This window comes from Oxyura jamaicensis, chromosome 4 (assembly GCF_011077185.1).
Source record: "Oxyura jamaicensis isolate SHBP4307 breed ruddy duck chromosome 4, BPBGC_Ojam_1.0, whole genome shotgun sequence".
Classification (NCBI taxonomy): domain Eukaryota; kingdom Metazoa; phylum Chordata; class Aves; order Anseriformes; family Anatidae; genus Oxyura; species Oxyura jamaicensis.
Window position 1 is genome coordinate 53,627,088 of NC_048896.1, and position 17,180 is coordinate 53,644,267.

The 17,180-nt window shown below is 44.5% G+C and overlaps 1 protein-coding gene across 1 annotated transcript in view; it reads left to right on the forward strand.

The window, feature by feature from the left end:
* The window catches only part of NR3C2 (nuclear receptor subfamily 3 group C member 2), a 202,192-nt gene that overhangs the window by 169,991 nt on the left and 15,021 nt on the right, over positions 1-17,180 (forward strand). The window contains exon 6 of the mRNA XM_035323874.1: positions 14,774-14,904. Coding sequence (XP_035179765.1) covers positions 14,774-14,904 — 131 coding nt within the window. The remainder of the gene's footprint in view (positions 1-14,773; positions 14,905-17,180) is intronic.

Consider the following 17,180-nt stretch of genomic DNA (forward strand, 5'->3'; position numbering starts at 1 on the left):
AGGAGTTTGCACTGCAGAAGTCAGATCCCAAAGCCTAAATCCCAAAGAAAAGCAAGGGATGCTCCTTTTTGTGTCCATTTCTGTGATGGGCTTGGGCAGTTTCTCTTCACCCCTACATTATGTTAAGGCATCATCTAGCAACCTTTCAGAGGCTCAGTGAGGAAATGTAGCACTGACAAGTGCCAGCAGAAGCCCAGCAGGAGCTGAGACTTGGTGTGGTGGGGATCCTCCCTCCTGTAATGTGGAAAACCATCGGTAGTGCTGGGATGGGAGCTGCCTCTGGGGCCACAGCTCATGCTCCCAACATGTCCCAGAGGCCAGAAACTGCATTGCTCACAGCAAGCTTATCCACCACTTTCCTTAAGGAAGGGAATGTTGGCATTTTGTCTCTGTGCAGGGCAAAAATCCATGCTGATGGCATTGCTGATGAATATTAAAGATCAGGCCATGCATCCTCTTCAGCATGCTGTACTGCAGCTTCTTAGTTTCGGCTGGTGTAAAGAAACCAGACCTGCTACGTGACCTGCTACGTCCTTGGCATTTTTGCAATAAAGAGTCCCTTGGGAGGCGGTTCTGAAGGGCAGAGGGGTCCAGGAAGGCTGGGCGCTCTTCAAGAGGCAAATCCTAATGGCGCAGGAGCGGTCTGTTCCCATGTGCCCAAAGATGAGCCAGCGGGGAAGAAGACCAGCCTGGCTGAACAGAGAACTGTGGCTTGAGCTTAGGAGAAAAAAGAGGGTTTATAATCTTTGGAAAAGTGGGCAGGCCACTAGGGAGGACTATAAGGATGTAGCGAGGCTGTGCAGGGACAAAATTAGGAAGGCCAAAGCTCATCTGGAGCTCAATCTGGCTACTGCCGTTAAAGATAACAAAAAACGCTTTTATAAATACATCAACACAAAAAGGAGGACAAAGGAGAATCTCCATCCTTTACTGGATGCAGGGGGAAACTTAGTTACAAGAGATGAGGAAAAGGCGGAGGTGCTCAATGCCTTCTTTGCCTCAGTCTTTAGCGGCAATACCGGTTGTTCTCTGGATTCCCAGTACCCTGAGCTGGTGGAAGGGGATGGGGAGCAGGATGTGGCCCTCACCATCCACGAAGAACTGGTTGGTGACCTGCTACGGCACTTGGATGTGCACAAGTCGATGGGGCCGGATGGGATCCACCCAAGGGTACTGAGAGAACTGGCAGAGGAGCTGGCCAAGCCACTATCCATCATTTATCAGCAGTCCTGGCTATCGGGGGAGGTCCCAGCTGACTGGCGGCTAGCGAATGTGACGCCCATCTACAAGAAGGGCCGGAGGGCTGACCCGGGGAACTACAGGCCTGTCAGTTTGACCTCAGTACCAGGGAAGCTCATGGAGCAGATTCTCTTGGGAGTCATCATGCGGCACTTGAAGGGCAAGCAGGCGATCAGGCCCAGTCAGCATGGGTTTATGGAAGGCAGGTCCTGCTTGACGAACCTGATCTCCTTCTATGACAAAGTGTCGCGCTGGGTGGACGAGGGAAAGGCTGTGGATGTGGTCTACCTTGACTTCAGCAAGGCTTTTGACACCGTCTCCCACAGCATTCTCCTCAAGAAACTGGCTGCTCTTGGCTTGGACTGGCGCACGCTTCGTTGGGTTAGAAACTGGCTGGATAGCCGGGCCCAGAGAGTTGTGGTAAATGGAGTCAAATCCAGTTGGAGGCCAGTCACTAGTGGCGTCCCCCAGGGCTCGGTGCTGGGGCCGGTCCTCTTTAACATCTTCATTGATGATCTGGACGAGGGCATTGAGTGCACCCTCAGTAAGTTTGCAGATGACACCAAGTTAGGTGCGTGTGTCGATCTGCTCGAGGGTAGGAAGGCTCTGCAGGAGGATCTGGATAGGCTGCACCGATGGGCTGGGGTCAACTGCATGAAGTTTAACAAGGCCAAGTGCCGGGTCCTGCACCTGGGGCGTAATAATCCCAAGCAGAGCTACAGGCTGGGAGATGAGTGGTGGGAGAGCTGCCAGGCAGAGAAGGACCTGGGAGTGATAGTGGACAGTCGGCTGAATATGAGCCAGCAGTGTGCTCAGGTGGCCAAGAAGGCCAACGGCATCCTGGCTTGTATCAGAAATAGTGTGACCAGCAGGGCTAGGGAGGTGATCGTCCCCCTGTACTCGGCTCTGGTGAGGCCGTACCTCGAGTACTGTGTTCAGTTTTGGGCCCCTCGCTACAAGAAGGACATGGAGGTGCTTGAGCGGGTCCAAAGAAGGGCGACGAAGCTGGTGAGGGGCCTGGAGAACAAGTCCTACGAGGAGCAGCTGAAGGAGCTGGGCTTATTCAGCCTGGAGAAGAGGAGGCTCAGGGGCAACCTTATCGCTCTCTACAGATACCTTAAAGGAGGCTGTAGAGAGGTGGGGGTTGGCCTGTTCTCCCACGTGCCTGGTGACAGGACGAGGGGGAATGGGCTAAAGTTGCGCCAGGGGAGTTTTAGGTCAGATGTTAGGAAGAGCTTCTTTACTGAAAGGGTTGTGAGGCATTGGAACAGGCTGCCCAGGGAGGTGGTGGAGTCACCATCCCTGGAAGTCTTCAAAAGACGTTTAGATGTAGAGCTTAGGGATATGGTTTAGTGGGGACTGTTAGTGTTAGGTTAGAGGTTGGACTCGATGATCTTGAGGTCTCTTCCAACCTAGAAATTCTGTGATTCTGTGATTCTGTGATGCTGAAGTTCTGCTGCAGCTCCGTATTCTCCTTTCAATTTGAGGTTTTACACAGTCTCTTTGTAGACTTCTAAATTCTTGGGGCCTTTTGAAGAAGGGACTCAAACTCCAAAATATTATACTATTTTAAGAAATCTATTAAAATAGTCATATTTACCATTCCAGCCTTATCTAGCAGTAAAATGGCAATGATATGGAATAATGTGCAAAGGTTCAGTAATCCTGAGACATTATGATGAGACATTTTTGTATGTTGAAGAAAAGTACGGCATCAATATTTCAACAGTATTTTGCAAATGCACTGAATGACTAATGTTGTGTGTTTTCTTACTCCTTTGATTTTCTTGGTTTGTCATTTGCAGCACCAAGAGTAAGTCATAGGTGCATAAGCATATGGGTTTTGAATTTTCCAGCCATTTTACTTTGTTCTGTTGTAATATTTTTTACAGATTTTTACATTTCTCAAGGACTTGATTTTTTGCCTAATTAAAAATAGCGCTAGGCACTGCATGAAGTACCCAAAATTATTAACGTGAACTTGAGAAACTAAGTCTAAAAACTGAGGACAGTTTTAATGAACATTTAGATCAGCTGTGTCTTTCCCCCAAGCCTCATCTCTGAAATTACTGTATTGTGTCATATGCAGTTGGATCCCTTAAAATAAAAAAGTTTACAGTAGAGGCAGCAGTTTATTGAATGTTACAGACAAAACATGAAGAGGATAAGAGATTTTAACTGATAAAGAAAAACTTAAGGTTATGGATTACGAAGTAAGAATTGGCTGTCATTCCTTTCATTATCGTCATTTGGGGCAATTGTGGTGCTACTGGCTACTTTTCTAGATTGTAGTGTGGTATCAAAAGCAATTTCATTGTAAAATTAAAACATCTCCTTCAGATATTTTTAAATAACCTAATGTATGTAACCCAGCCCTATGTATGTAATGCAGTTTAACAAACTAACAGAGGTTAGTACAAAATGATATAAACCCTTTCTTTAAAACACAAAACTTAACTTTGTATAAAAATGTATTTTTTCAAGGATCTTTCATGCTATGCCTTTGGTAATTCCTCCAACTGTGAAGTTTAAAAATTTAGAAGCAGAGAGAGGTTGATACTAGTAATAGAGGAAAAATAGAGAATATATTTTTCAAATGTGAACATTGATGTATAGCAAATGAGGTAGAGAGAGGCAGAAAAACAGCTTCAGGATGTGAGGATTTCTGTGAAGATTCAGTTCTGACGTTGTCTTGGGATGTGGATGGGCAGAGAATTTTGTGATGTTGAAGGAAGTCATGAAATTAAAGTAAGAGTGCAGATGTTGCATGGCTGAATAGATAAGTTTTTATTTAAAATCTGCAGTCATTAATTATGCATATTTTATTAGTAAAGAGCATGTTCATTGCCTTTGCATTACATTCCTAATATCCTCTCAGAATATACTTGTGGAAGCTGACCATTAGGGTATTGTGTTGCGTAACAAAGTGCAAGGATACAGCTGCCTCTTTGTGACCTTTTGGTGCCAAAGCCCACGAGTCTTTCAGGTATTCTGATTTCTATAGTAACACCAGGAAAATCAATGTAATGAAATAAGACGAATATTTAAGAACAACAGAGTTTCTTAACCTTATATACCTCTAGGAGGATGACTTTAGATCTTCCGTGCGAGTTGATAAAGCCAGTAAGTAACTTTTACTGTGTACAAGATTATTTTTTCCCGTTTCCATTTTGCGGGATGGTGCCTGTTAACCCTAATGGGACTGGTTTCAGTCTCTTTTGCAATCTGTTAAACCTGTCTAAGTTTAGGTAGATTTTTGTCATTTTTTCAATCTAGCAGTCTCCAAATCCCTCATTTTTAATTATTATTGCTGCAGTGATTGTTGGTAGGAGTTCAGCATTCATTCTTTGCTAATAAAGTGTGTGTGTGACTGCTATCTTGTTGAAATTTCAGCAAGCATTCCTTGATACTCTTCTCAGTAAGTTTTTTGTTTGTACATATTATTTTGAAGAGGAGTACTGCATTTATACAATCTAAGCTGTCAGTGCAGTGAGATGTGGATATCATTATCAGTAATTTTTATATATACATTGCCAGTTTTATTTACTTCCTTGTAAAGTCCAGCTCAGTTTCCATCCAGAGGTGTATATTGGAGGATTTGGTTCTGTACACATCCTAAAGTGGTGCAGACAGACAGAAGTTTGAAAAACTGCTGTCATACCTGTACCTGATAGATGTAACATGCTTCAGCTAATTTTTGCAAGTCTCATTTTGCTTCAGCTAATTTTTTTAGTCTCATTCTGCTTTTTATTTGTAAATAGGCCAATGGCTGGGTAGTGTAGTAAATGCAGCCTCATTGTATAACTTTGTAAAAGCTTTGCCCTTAATGCCATTATCTAATCAATTCTTAAATTTTTAGAGTGCTTAGACATCAGTGGATGAGAAGGTTCTGGTTTTAGTTAAAGCCATGAAACTGTAAAGGAAAACAGGAGATACAGTGGTTTTAAGGAGATCTCTAACAATCAAAAAACTGTCAGATGAAAGGTCCTTCTAGCCCAGTTTCTCAATCTCTAAAACAGCCATTTGCAAAGAAAATGTGAGATCAGGACAAGGATAAAATGATAATTCTTCATTTGCCTGCTCCAGCAGTTAGCGATTTAGGTACTTTCTGAATGGGAGATTGCATTTGGACAGTTGTGCTTAATAAGCTTTCTTTATCTTTCTTCTGTGAATTTGCCTCATACCTTTTTGAATACACTTATAATCCTGACATTTAAAATGTTCTGTGGCAATCACTGCTGCAATTTAATTATGCATATTTGTTTGTTGGAGATGTTTCTAAAGCAGATACCTGATAATTTAACGGAGTACCACTTCATTCTTGGTTTTGTAGAAATAGTGGATGTATTCCTTTTCATCCTGTGTATGCTATTTAGCGTTTATAGATCTCTGTCAAGTCCTGTTAGTTCTTCTATGAGCTGCAGAATCAGCTAGTCAATTTAATCTCCCCTTGTGTATCAGTTGTTTGCTACCCCTTGCCCTCCTCATCTTCTTCCTCAGTACTTTTGCCGTATTAATTTTGGAAACAGACCAGAATAACATGCTGTATTCAGAATGCAGTGGATTTAAGCAACGGTGAGATTTTGATTTATGTCTCGCTCTTGATTCTTCTTCCCTCACCCTTTGCTTTTTCTTTTCTTTATTCTTTTTTTTTTTTTTTTTGACCACTAATAAACACAGAGCAAGCATTTTCAAAGAACAGAAACTGAAAAAACCTGTTCTAAATTACACCTGGATCTCCTTATTTTGTGATGTTTGTTAATTTAGAGTCAATTATTCTTTATGTATAGTGAGAGATGATTATTGCAATGAGTGATTTTCACCTTCCATTTTGTCAGCCAGCCGCAGTTTAGCCAGATTTTTCTGCAGTTCATCACAGGCAGCTCCCAAATGCATTGTCTGGAGTCATTGGCAAACTCTGCCACTTCCCCAGATCTGATTTTTTTCAGATGATGTAAAAGTACAGCTCTCAGCAGAGCCCCAGTGCGGAGCTCTGTGAGACTTGCCTGGTAGCCTCCATCACACATGAGAAATGTCCTTTTATTATTACCCTTTGCCTCCTATTTTTAAGCTGCTAATAATCCATGAAGAGCCCTCCCCCTTACCTCTAAGCTCTCGTTAAGAGCTTTCAGGAGATCTTTTTAACAGCTTTAAAATCCACCTCTGCCATGACTGCATCCCCACTCACATCCTGCTGCAGAGCGCGGTGTGCCGGAGGACGGAGACCTGTCGTTACCTGTGCTGGCACACCGACAGACAGCACTGCAGCCCGTGCCCAAGCTGCCTGCCCCAGTTTCCTTTGTGTGGAAACCAGGGCAGACGAGAGGAGGAGCAGAGGGCTGGTGTTCGCTTAGGTCTCACCCCATACGGACGTGGGATGCAGCTAGACCTGGCGTGTGCGAAGCATTCCCGTCAAGCAGGTGTTGCCTGCATCAACCAGAGCATCCTTGTGCTGTTGGCAGAGATTAGTGAGATGTGACCTCCCTTCACCAAAGCAGCACTGACTTTCCTCCATCACAGTGTTTTTATTTACCTACTAATGCCCCTCCTTCGATCATTTTGCTGGATGCAGGAATGACACTTCCTAGCCTGGGGTTTCTTGAGTGCTCCCTCTCCACTCCAAGGTCCATTTTAAGGAATCAGTCACATTTGTCACCTTGTACACCTTTTATAAGGGCAATTTAAGCAATAAGCTGTGCATCACAGTTAGTAGTTCAGCAATTCTGTATTTAAGTTACTTTACAGCTTGTGGATGGTTGCCATCTTGTCTTGGTGATTTATTACTATTCATTTTACTGTGTTTTTTTTCTAAGCCTTGTTCAGCTAATGCTTCGATCTGAAACTAGTTCTCACACCCGCTGAAAAGGGAGACTGGGGCAGAGCCTTCCTGGACTCGTGTATGGAGAACACTGACGCAAAGGTCTTACTTAACTTTTCTGCTATGGTCTGATCTTTCTCAGACACTTCTTTTTCATCTGATCATCTGTTGGCCCCGTGGATGCTCTGGCAGGTTTCCAGCTTGTGATGTGTTTGAAAGGCTTTGGTTATTCGTTTTTATGGCTTTAGCATGAAGACTTGCCCAGTGATTTTACATGTAACTCAGCATAATTATGCTCTCTGTCTTGTCTCAGCATGACTTCAGGACATCCACAGGGCTTTTGGGAGGGTGTCTTTGCAGTTCCCTTCAGGTCCTTGGCACGAAGGGTTAGGATAGAGAAGAGGTTTGTCCCTTTCAAGTCTCTGTTTGAACGGGATGCCGCTTTAATCTTTCTGTAGGTTGGTGAGTTGTTTGGTGGCATCTCTAAATGCCTTTCATATTCATAGTGCTTCCCTTCATCACTCTCCTGGTAGAGTTAAATATTTATCTTCCAGATGAAAAGGCAAATTAGAAAGTCGTTTCTGCAAACTAGTATGAGAGGAAGGCATGCCTTGACTGACTTCTGGAGAACACCAGGCTTTGCGTGACAGCTTGAGCAAAGTCTTGATTTCTGAGGCATTGTCGGTACAAGAAGAGAACTGCTGCTGCATGTGGAATAGAGCAGTATTTATGCTGATGAACCACTGCAAGTGACAATGAGCCCTTGCATAATGGATGTATGAAACGATACCAGTGGGTACCATTTCTAGCTAACGATAACTTTCTCTGACGAACTTTAAAAGTATTTATTGTCATGTGTATGTTATCATTGCTTGTTATTGAATGTGGTTTTGAAAAAGCATTTTGGTAAAGGCATAATTATGTGTTTTCTCATTTAAACTGTGATTTGTCTCTTTCAGAAGGCAAATGCAAACCAAAAGAGAGTATTTGGTATCAGCGTTCTATTAACTGCATAATTAACCGTTAATTGCGGCTGATACTTGAGGCTTTTTTTGCTGTTAATGTGTTTGGAATTGTAGGGTTACATAACTGGGTGATTATTAAGTTGGATTTTAACACAAGTTTTCTGTTATTGATTGGAGCTGGAGCTCTTCCGTTGCAATAATTACACACTAAGCTGTTGCCAGTTCCTTGGCTGATAGGCGCAGAGCAGGGGAACACTTAGCTAAACCTTTAAAGCAGCTCTGACTCCTTCGTATCGGTTACCTGGGGTTATATTCTCCCGGAGCACCAGGAGGAGTTTCTCAGCAGAAAACTTCAATTTTCAGAATCGGCTCCTTTAAGTTCAGTTTGTATTAAGTTTAAGTTTGTATTCCTGGCTGGCTATGTCTGTAGAGCTGTCTTCATGTGAGGTGATCTTCCTTGTCCACCAGCGTTCAGCATTGCTCTTCCTCGGGTAGGGCATGGCAGAGGGATTTGGGGCAGCGGGTAGAGCTGAGCCGACGTTTGGCGGCGGGTCTTGCGGCTTACATTTATCCATGGCCGGTTTAGCCAACCGCAGGATAAGAGCTGAATTGTTACAGCCAGGGGAGAGTGTCGGCTGCCTGCTTGGTTGGAGGGGGAGGCCACGGACAGTACCTAAGTTGGGGTGTTTTATTTTTGTTGGCTCACTGGCAAGTTAGAAGAAAAATGGGCACAACCCAAATTTCTGTGCAGTTGAAACTGATGATGAAACATTAATTTTAAGAGGATTGGTTGCCTGCTTTTGCTGTTAATGCAAGGTAACGTATCTTTTCCTTCCTGGTGGCTCTAAAGCTCTAAGGGTTGAAGGCAGGATGTTGAAGGGAATGTTTTCATCTCTTTCTGCTGTGGCTTGCAGAGCGAGCAAAGGCTAGAAAGTGCTGAATAAGAAATAAGTGCTGAATGAAAAGTCATGATTGAATTTTGTCTGAATTCTGCATGTATTTTGGCTTGGATTTTGATCAGTGCAATAACTTAATGATGCTGTTCCAGCACTGCTGACTTTGGTTGCATTTATAATGGCTTCAAGATGGGAAACAGGTGTCTGGGCATAGTCCACTGAGCAAAATGATGCACAGCGTGCTTGCCAGTGTCACCGTACACAAGGCAGAGCAGTGATTGCTCCTTTGCATGGAAGAACAGGCTCATTTTGTGCTAGGTAGTGTCATTTTGTTTCCACTGTTTCTCATGACGGAGTTGTTGAAGTAAAATAGTCCATCAGGAAAGAATAAGTTGCTGTTACAATAATATGTTTCTGCCTTTCTTACCCCAAGAATCGTAAAATATTTTCCAAACAAGGGAACCCCTCCAAAAGCAGGTAAGATAATTCAGTCCGAGGGCTTTTCTAATTAGGTGGCTTGAGCAGCTGAACAAGGGACTCTCTGTGAGACCATGTCCCTGCTCTTTTTCCCATTTATCTGCAGTTTGCCTGCCTTGCCAGAAGGGTGTCTGATGATGTTTCACTCCTCTCTCTGCCAAGTTCAAACTGACCCTGTCTGGCATGGTGGAAAGCATACCTTGCTTTCTGATGTTTCCAAACTTGTTTTGACCTTCAGGCCTTTGGCAGGTTTTCTTCTTGGGTTTCTTTTGCTTGTTTGTTTGCTTGCTTTTGTTACAGTATAATGTGCTGTCTGGATTTTCCTGAAACTATTTTAGATGATGGACAAGTTTCAAATGAGCACATTTTAGTCTAGCAAAGGAAAGGCTCTTGATTATAAAATTGGAAGCAGTTCCTACAGGGAAAAAATGTAAAATCAGGAAGCACAAAGTGATCTTTGACATCAGGCTTTTGCTGCAAGCCTTACTAGGTCTTTTCCTAAGTCTTTTGTGAGCAGCAGAGGCCAAGGGACTTGCTCAGCCTGCATGTTTGTTCCTTTGAGGTGCTGTGAAAGGGGGATGTCTTTGCCCAGTTTTTCTCAGCATTATCAGCATGCCACTTGAGTACTGATGAATCTTCAGAATACCCACCGCAGCTTTCTTTGCTTCCCTGACTGGGAAGATGTGCAGGGGTTTTGAATAGAGTCTGTGAGAAAGTAAATAAAACATGATTTTGTTTGGTTTGGGGCTGAGTTTTGCTTTTTAGTGAGTATTCCTTGATGTGGGGGTTCTTCTATTTGGTTACAGTCAGTAGAGTTACAGTTTCCCTCTTCAATGAGATTTACAATACTCATCTTTATGATGACTTCATAAATTATAAGTTATTTATTCATAACAAGTTTAGCTGTACAGTGAGCCTGTAGTTTCACAGGTCTTGGTGTGGTTGTTGGGTTTCTGTGAAGGTCACGTAAAGACATTAATGAGATATATGGCTGGTTTGGTATTTAGGATGCCTTAAATAAATCATTTTCTCCTCCTTCCCAGCATGACTGCTCAAGGCCAGTGTCTCCATTGTAGTCGGGTGGCTCATCCCGAGGCAGTCCGGGGCATCAGTCCCATTTGTGTCAGCTGCTCACCCGTTCACTCGCCCCTGTGCAAAAGTGCAGCTGTTTGCATGGAGCGGGGCACAGAAGGAGCTGCTGGGTTCATTTGCCGTGTTCTCGTTCATGTGTTCAGCTCTCTGGGGGTAGATGAGGATGAACTGTGCTTAGGTTTTGGGCTAGTACTATGGAAGGTGGTGCCTATGCAGCTTGCCTGCAGGAGGAAGGTAGGAGATCCCGAGTCAGTGTGGGCTGGAGAGCGGCCGATCTGGGAGAAGAGGGGATGTACAGATGGCACAGGGTTAGGAGGAGATCTCAGGTGAAGTGGATAGGGAGAAGACAAACTCTTTAACAGAAATCAAAATGGCATGGGGGAAGTACCTGGGACTTCCTGCTTGGGAGCATTTGCTGCACTTCATCGGGAGAAAGCCAATGACAGCAACAACCTCCCCATGCCTGCCAAGGCACTGGCCACGGAGGGCTTCTCCCGCCGAGGCACCTGCCTCATCTTCCTCCAGTGGAAAGGAAGGAAAAGAAGCTGCTCTCCCATTCCAGCGGGGACATGCTGAGCCATTTTGTGACCGGTTAATAGAGGGTATTCATGGCTAAGGAGGCTCTGCACAAGCAGACTGAGGTTGGGCAAAGCGGTAGGTGAGGGGAGTTGCTGTGGTTGTGCGCGGCCGCTCTCGCTGCCCCCAGTGCTGAGGCCACGGGAGAGGTCAGGCAGGATGCGATCCAGACGTTGCATTAAGCCTGTAAGGAGACACTCGGGGAACTTAAGATGGATTAACTTAAGGTGTAAAGTTTAAATCATATTATTATGAAGGAGGATTAAGCTAAACTGAGCTAATGACACCACTTCTGAATGAGTATCCATGCAGCAGATTCAGAGGTTTGGCTCCACGCCTTTTATTACTGAAATGTACTTACCTCCTTGAATGTCCCCATAAAGATACATGCCCCTGTGTTCCAGGTGTTCACATGCTCCATTTTCTGTGAGTAAATATGCTGTGTCAGGGATAAATCTGTGTTCTGTTTTGTTTTGTTTTTCCTTAACTAAATAAAAATGTATTACTTTAGAAATAGGGAAATAAAGGATTCTGCTTCATGTTCTCCCCACGGCTATAAGGGCATTGGCGGTGACTTGGTGGTATTTATTCATAGATAAGGCCTTCAGTAAGGAAGAAATATTATGTCAATATGCCCTGATTTCTGTGTGCCTCATCTCTCTTAATATGTGAGCTGTTTCTGGGCTTTATGTTGTTGTTAGCCTCATGGTATTTGGTCCTCTGATGTTAGCATCCAAATTTTCCAAAAGCTCTACGCCCTCTTGTCTTACGCTGTGTGGATTAAAATCTAATGCAAAGTTAAATACTGTAAAATCCCACAAAATGCTTATCTGACGTTAAACAGTCATAAACTGACATAATTAGTAGTTAGTAATAACTTGTAAATGAGTAATAAATCAACTAAATTGATTTCCAGGAAGGAAACTGACTTGAAATTTTACAGCTTTGATGTATGCTAAATAAACTGCTTAGTAACTAGTTCTGTGCATAATTTTATCTTTCTACAAAAAATACCATCAGGTCTTCCTTGAGGGTAGACTAGAGAGATCAATATTTGCAAGTAGATAAAGGACTAAACATTTAAAAGACAAACAAAAAAGCACCCAAACACATAAAAGCTGACTTTTACCAGAATTCTCATATTTAAGCACTCATCACCCGTAAAGGCAAAACAAATACAAACATCAGCGATCAAATGTAAAATGTCACAAAATGTGTGGTGCAGGGTGAAAAAAAAAATGGTTTTGAGTAGGAGACTTCTAGGTTAGCTGTTTTAGGTTAGCTGTTCTAGGTTAGAGTGTTTTGCCTCGCTGTTTAGTGAAAGCATGAGAAACCTGAGACAAAACCTCAAAATGTTTCCTTTTATTTGCTGTATGGCTTGTGGTCTCAGCTGAAAGCTCTGGTGCTTCCCATGTCTGTGGAGGTCAAACGGAGGCAGAGGTGGTGGGAACTGCTTCGTGTTCTGAGGCCAGAGAAGCAGTCTTCTGTGCCTGGGAAAGTAGCGGTGGTTATTGTCTTGAATCCTGCTAGTCCTTAGGCTTCTGGGGTATAAATTCATCCATATTTATGAAATACAAATGTCCCTTTGGCATTTGCCTTTTGGCCTCACTGTGCATCCCTGGAGCCTCGCGGGAGAGGTCAGTCAGGAGCAATGCATATCGGTGTCCTAGAGCTGGCTTTGATTATTTTGAGCAGAGGGAGGGGAGCAGAACGAGGGATATCATTCTCTGGGGTCTTTCAGGGTCTCACAGCGTCTTAACAGCAGTGCGAGTAGCATCTGAAAGTCCTCTGCAGCAGCAGCGGGGGCTTTGCTCCTTGTGCCTCAGTGGGACCAGCAGCGGATGCTGCTCTTCTGAAACCGAGGGCCAAGTGGTATTTCAGCCTACATTCAAAGGCTATTTTCTTCTATTTGTTTTCTTCCCTGCAGTCCATGATGCACAATAAAAATAAATAAACATGGCATTTACTACTACTATTTTTAAAAAAAAAAAAAAAAAAAAAAAGCTGGAAGTTCTTAGTCCCAAGACGAGGGTGGAGCGGGGGAAAAGTGTAGAGCCCATATAACAATGGGGAGTCCGTTTTATTAGTATTGAGGAGGAAAATAAAATCTGCTCTGGCAGTAGTGAAATAAAACACCAGGAAGATTACGTAAGTCTTTGTTTGCACACAGTATGATTCTTCTCTTTCACCAGCCAATTTGTGTATTTGAAAAGCCAGTTGCTTGGTTAAAATAATTAGCTGAACTTCATCCAGTTCCTCAATTATGTGAAAAAAAAATGTTTGCAGAAATACAGACAATTGTTGTTGAGCAATTAAAATAATAAAAAAAAGTAGTGGTCACTGAGCAATTATAGCACCTCATCTAAATACCCACATGTATATCTTGCTTTCAGAATGGGACTGACAATTCTCAGTGACTCTTCGCTTTGACTCTTGTGGTTTGGGACAGCATATTTAAAAGTAACAAATTCTGCCTGAAATTTGTGCTGGAGAGGTTGGGCTGGAGCTGCCTGTGAGAAGAGTTAAGGGTTGAAGCTAAATGTATCAAAGTATATTGAAAGAAAAAAAAAAAAAAAGGAAGTAAACTGAATAAAGTTATGCATCCTCATTATTTTACAATGTGACGTGTAAAAACCTGTACTAATGGCCAAGATCATCTTATTATATGCTTCTTCTTTCATACCCAGATGATTATTTTGGAAAAATCATACACAATATTTATTGCATTTCAGTGTTGGAATATGAGACTATTGCAATAATTTGTCTAATAATTCCCGCACAGAGGTCCAGGGTAGTGCATTAACAAAAACTTCAGTGGCTGGAAAATAGTTTCTTCTTGTTCATGCGTTTGTCCTTGCAGCTAGACCTCATGTATTTTCTGAAAAAATAGTAATCAGAGATTTTGGACAGAGTTTTCTCAGGAAGGATTGTGAGAGTGCTGCTGGCTGATGCTCTGGTCATCCCAATAGCTTTTGACTTCAGCCTCCTTGGTGGATTTGAAGGCAGTAACGTGAAGTCATGTGCTGTGCTTTGCTTTTGCTAAAACACTTACCCATTTTCCAGACCCACCCGCTGTACCATTGCAGGACTGTGTCGTTCAGGCAGATGAGAGTCACACTGTTTGCTGGCATGGTGGTGATCCAGATCGCCAGGCTCTGCTGGCTTGTGAACCAGGCATGCGTCAGACAGCAGAGCCCTTTACACCACAGGTTCTCAGCCCAGCTTTCTGCATCCCTGGGGGCTGTGGCCGGGGCTGTCAGCCCTCCTCCACCACCTTCTTCCCCCAGCTTGCCTCCCCACCAGACACTTCCAACACCCGTTTCCACCCATATGTGGACAGATCCGAGGTGTGTCATCAAAAACGAGCGCAGGTTCCCGTGTTGCACTGGCTCTGACCCCGCCAGCAGGCTCATTTCCACGCACCAGGGCACAGCTGAGCAAAGGCTGCCAGTTCCCGCACACCATAGCCACGTGTGGCGACGTTTTCTGTTGGTGCAGGAGCAGGCAGCTCCCGGGGCTGGCAGGACTCCAGCTGCGTCCCCAGCTCCCTTACCTGACCTGAACTTTGTGGCCGCAGTTTGTCTTGCTGACCTCCGTGACTGGTGCTTGGTTTCCAGGTCACGCCTCGCTTTCCTAACGCTCGGGCTGTCGTGTACCCTTTTTGTCCTCACGTGTTTATCCTCTGGATTTTATCTTTTTTCTCTCCGCAGGGAGCGGATGCGCCAGTCTGCTATGTTTGAGCTGTGCCAGGGGATGCACCAAATCAGTCTGCAGTTTGTTCGCTTGCAGCTCAGCTTTGAGGAGTACACCATAATGAAAGTTTTGCTGCTGCTGAGCACAGGTAAGTTAGATTCGTAGTTACATGGGAATACTTGAAAATATTCCAACTCACAAAGAGGTGCAGTGGTTTTAAATGGTGTAACAAAAAAGCCAAGCTGTTTCCAGCAGGGCTGCAGGAACAACCTATGTGTATGTCGTGGGCTTTATCAGCAGATCATGCTCTCCATTAGCACTGGAAGGGTCTTTGTACTTTGAATGTTTCATGTGGATTGGAAGGCAGGAGTGGCAGGACAAGGGGCTTTGGCCCCCTTCTCTGTATGGGGACAGCTCAAGTCAGCCAGGCATACCAAGAAAATGCAGCTGCTGCCTTGTCCTTCACTCTGGGGGATTTGGGCTAAGCCCTGACTCAACACTCAAAGCCACTGGTTTGGGTGTTCATGATCAAAAGATGCACTGAATTGAGAGTGGTAAGCCCTTCTGCAGCGCTCTGAAAGTTTAATAAATGACAGTGCACGCTTTATTTTTCTCTTGAGTGTCATGCTTTGAGTTTTTTTAAGATAGGAAATTACATCTCAGTGTTCATTACAGCACTGTGTAGTAATTAGCAGATCATTTGATCTTCTCATGCTAAAAATACTGAAAAAATCCCAGTCCCAGTACAATTGTAGAAATACACAGGCAGTTTGTATGTTACTTTTCCAATGGTCTCGATGAAAAAGCCAGTTAGTGTAAACAAATTTTCTATCCATATAATCACATTCCTTTTTTTGTGGGATTCACACAGTGTCATCACCACGAGATAACCTATCAGTCTGACTGATGGGGGTTCGTGATGTCACCTCGGTGAGCTCACCAGGCAAGAATTCCCCTGGCGGAACAAGGCTGGATGTGGCCCTGAGTGGGGAGGGGAAGAGCAGGAGATCAAAGGGGCTGCTGCCCTTCCACTTGCTTTCACTTACAAGCTATCAGCAGTGGGAAGCAAGCCCAAGGGTGCCGTCAGCAGGGCCAGGGGCTGCCCGGGCTGTGGCTGCATGGAGCAGCTCCCAGTTGGCAGTGAGCGGAGGCCAGCACATCCTCTGAGGTCCTGTTGTCCTCTCCCACTGGGTTGTCACCCCATTGTCCGCCCCAGCAAGCTGACAGAAGAAACAAATCGCAGGCGACAGATGTCAGTGGCGTTGGAGGGCACGCTGCTGGAAGGCGCTCCTTGCCAAAACCACTAAAGGACTCGAGAGCGGGCTGATGCAGCAGCCGATGCAGACACCCAGGAGTGTCCTGAAGCCCCAGCAGCGGCCTGGGCACATTGGCTGCTGGCAGAGTTAGGTGCCAGTGAAGGGGTCTGTGGCATCCAGCTCGGCTGAGTGGCAGCCCCTCCAGGCGAGGCGGTGGGACAGGCACTTTCTCCTCTCCGTCAGACCTTGCCCATCCCACCCTGCCAGTAGTGTTGCGGTTAAAGTGCTTGCCTTTGAAGGAGGACATGAAGCTACAGTTCCCGTCCTGGCTGGAGGGGATTTGGATCCACTAACCGAAACCTCCTGGGGCTCTAAGTTTCTCGGGCTTGGCTGTCTCCCTCTCTCCCTCCCTCCCACTGAAGCCATTCCTGCTCCCCAGAGTGGGGCAGTGACTGCAGGGGAGAGATGGCACTGGAGAGGAGCCCTGCAGGGCTGACCCCACACCACCCTGGTGACACACGGACCACCAGGACCTGACAGTCTTTCAGGAAGCAGCTAGCAGTGGTTAACTTGATGTACCTGGGGGATTTAGCTCCCAAAACGTTCTTGAGAGCACATCTGGATTGGCGATGTGGTCCTGCTACTTTGTAACCAGCCCTAAAGGGGGAGAATATTTAGAAAGAGAGCCTAAAGGCATTCTAAAAATGTGGCATCCTTTCTTTAAGATAGGTAATTATTATTCTGCCCTCTTAGGTGTTAAGTAATGACTCTGCTAGGTGAGATCAGCCTTGCCAATTAACTTCGTCTAGCTGGTTCCCTTTGAAAGGCACACAATGGTCACTAGAAGACCTTCTAAAACTAATGTGTTTGGCAAGAATCAGGATATTTATGTTGAAGGAGAGAAAGAGAGGAGAACAAAACAGAAATGAAGGCAGCGATAAAACCCAGAAAGTGCCATGTGAAGAGCAGCAAACCTAGTTTCTAATGATTGCACCTTGATATAACGTTATGACAGGAAACACCAGGTTCATTTTTACTTTTTATTGAACCATGTGATGAGCAGAGTACAAGTTATTTTGAAACTTTCATGATGACCACATCAAGGAAGTTTCACTCCATTTACATGTGGAAGAAACCACACATTACAACTCAATTGTTTTCTTGCTTT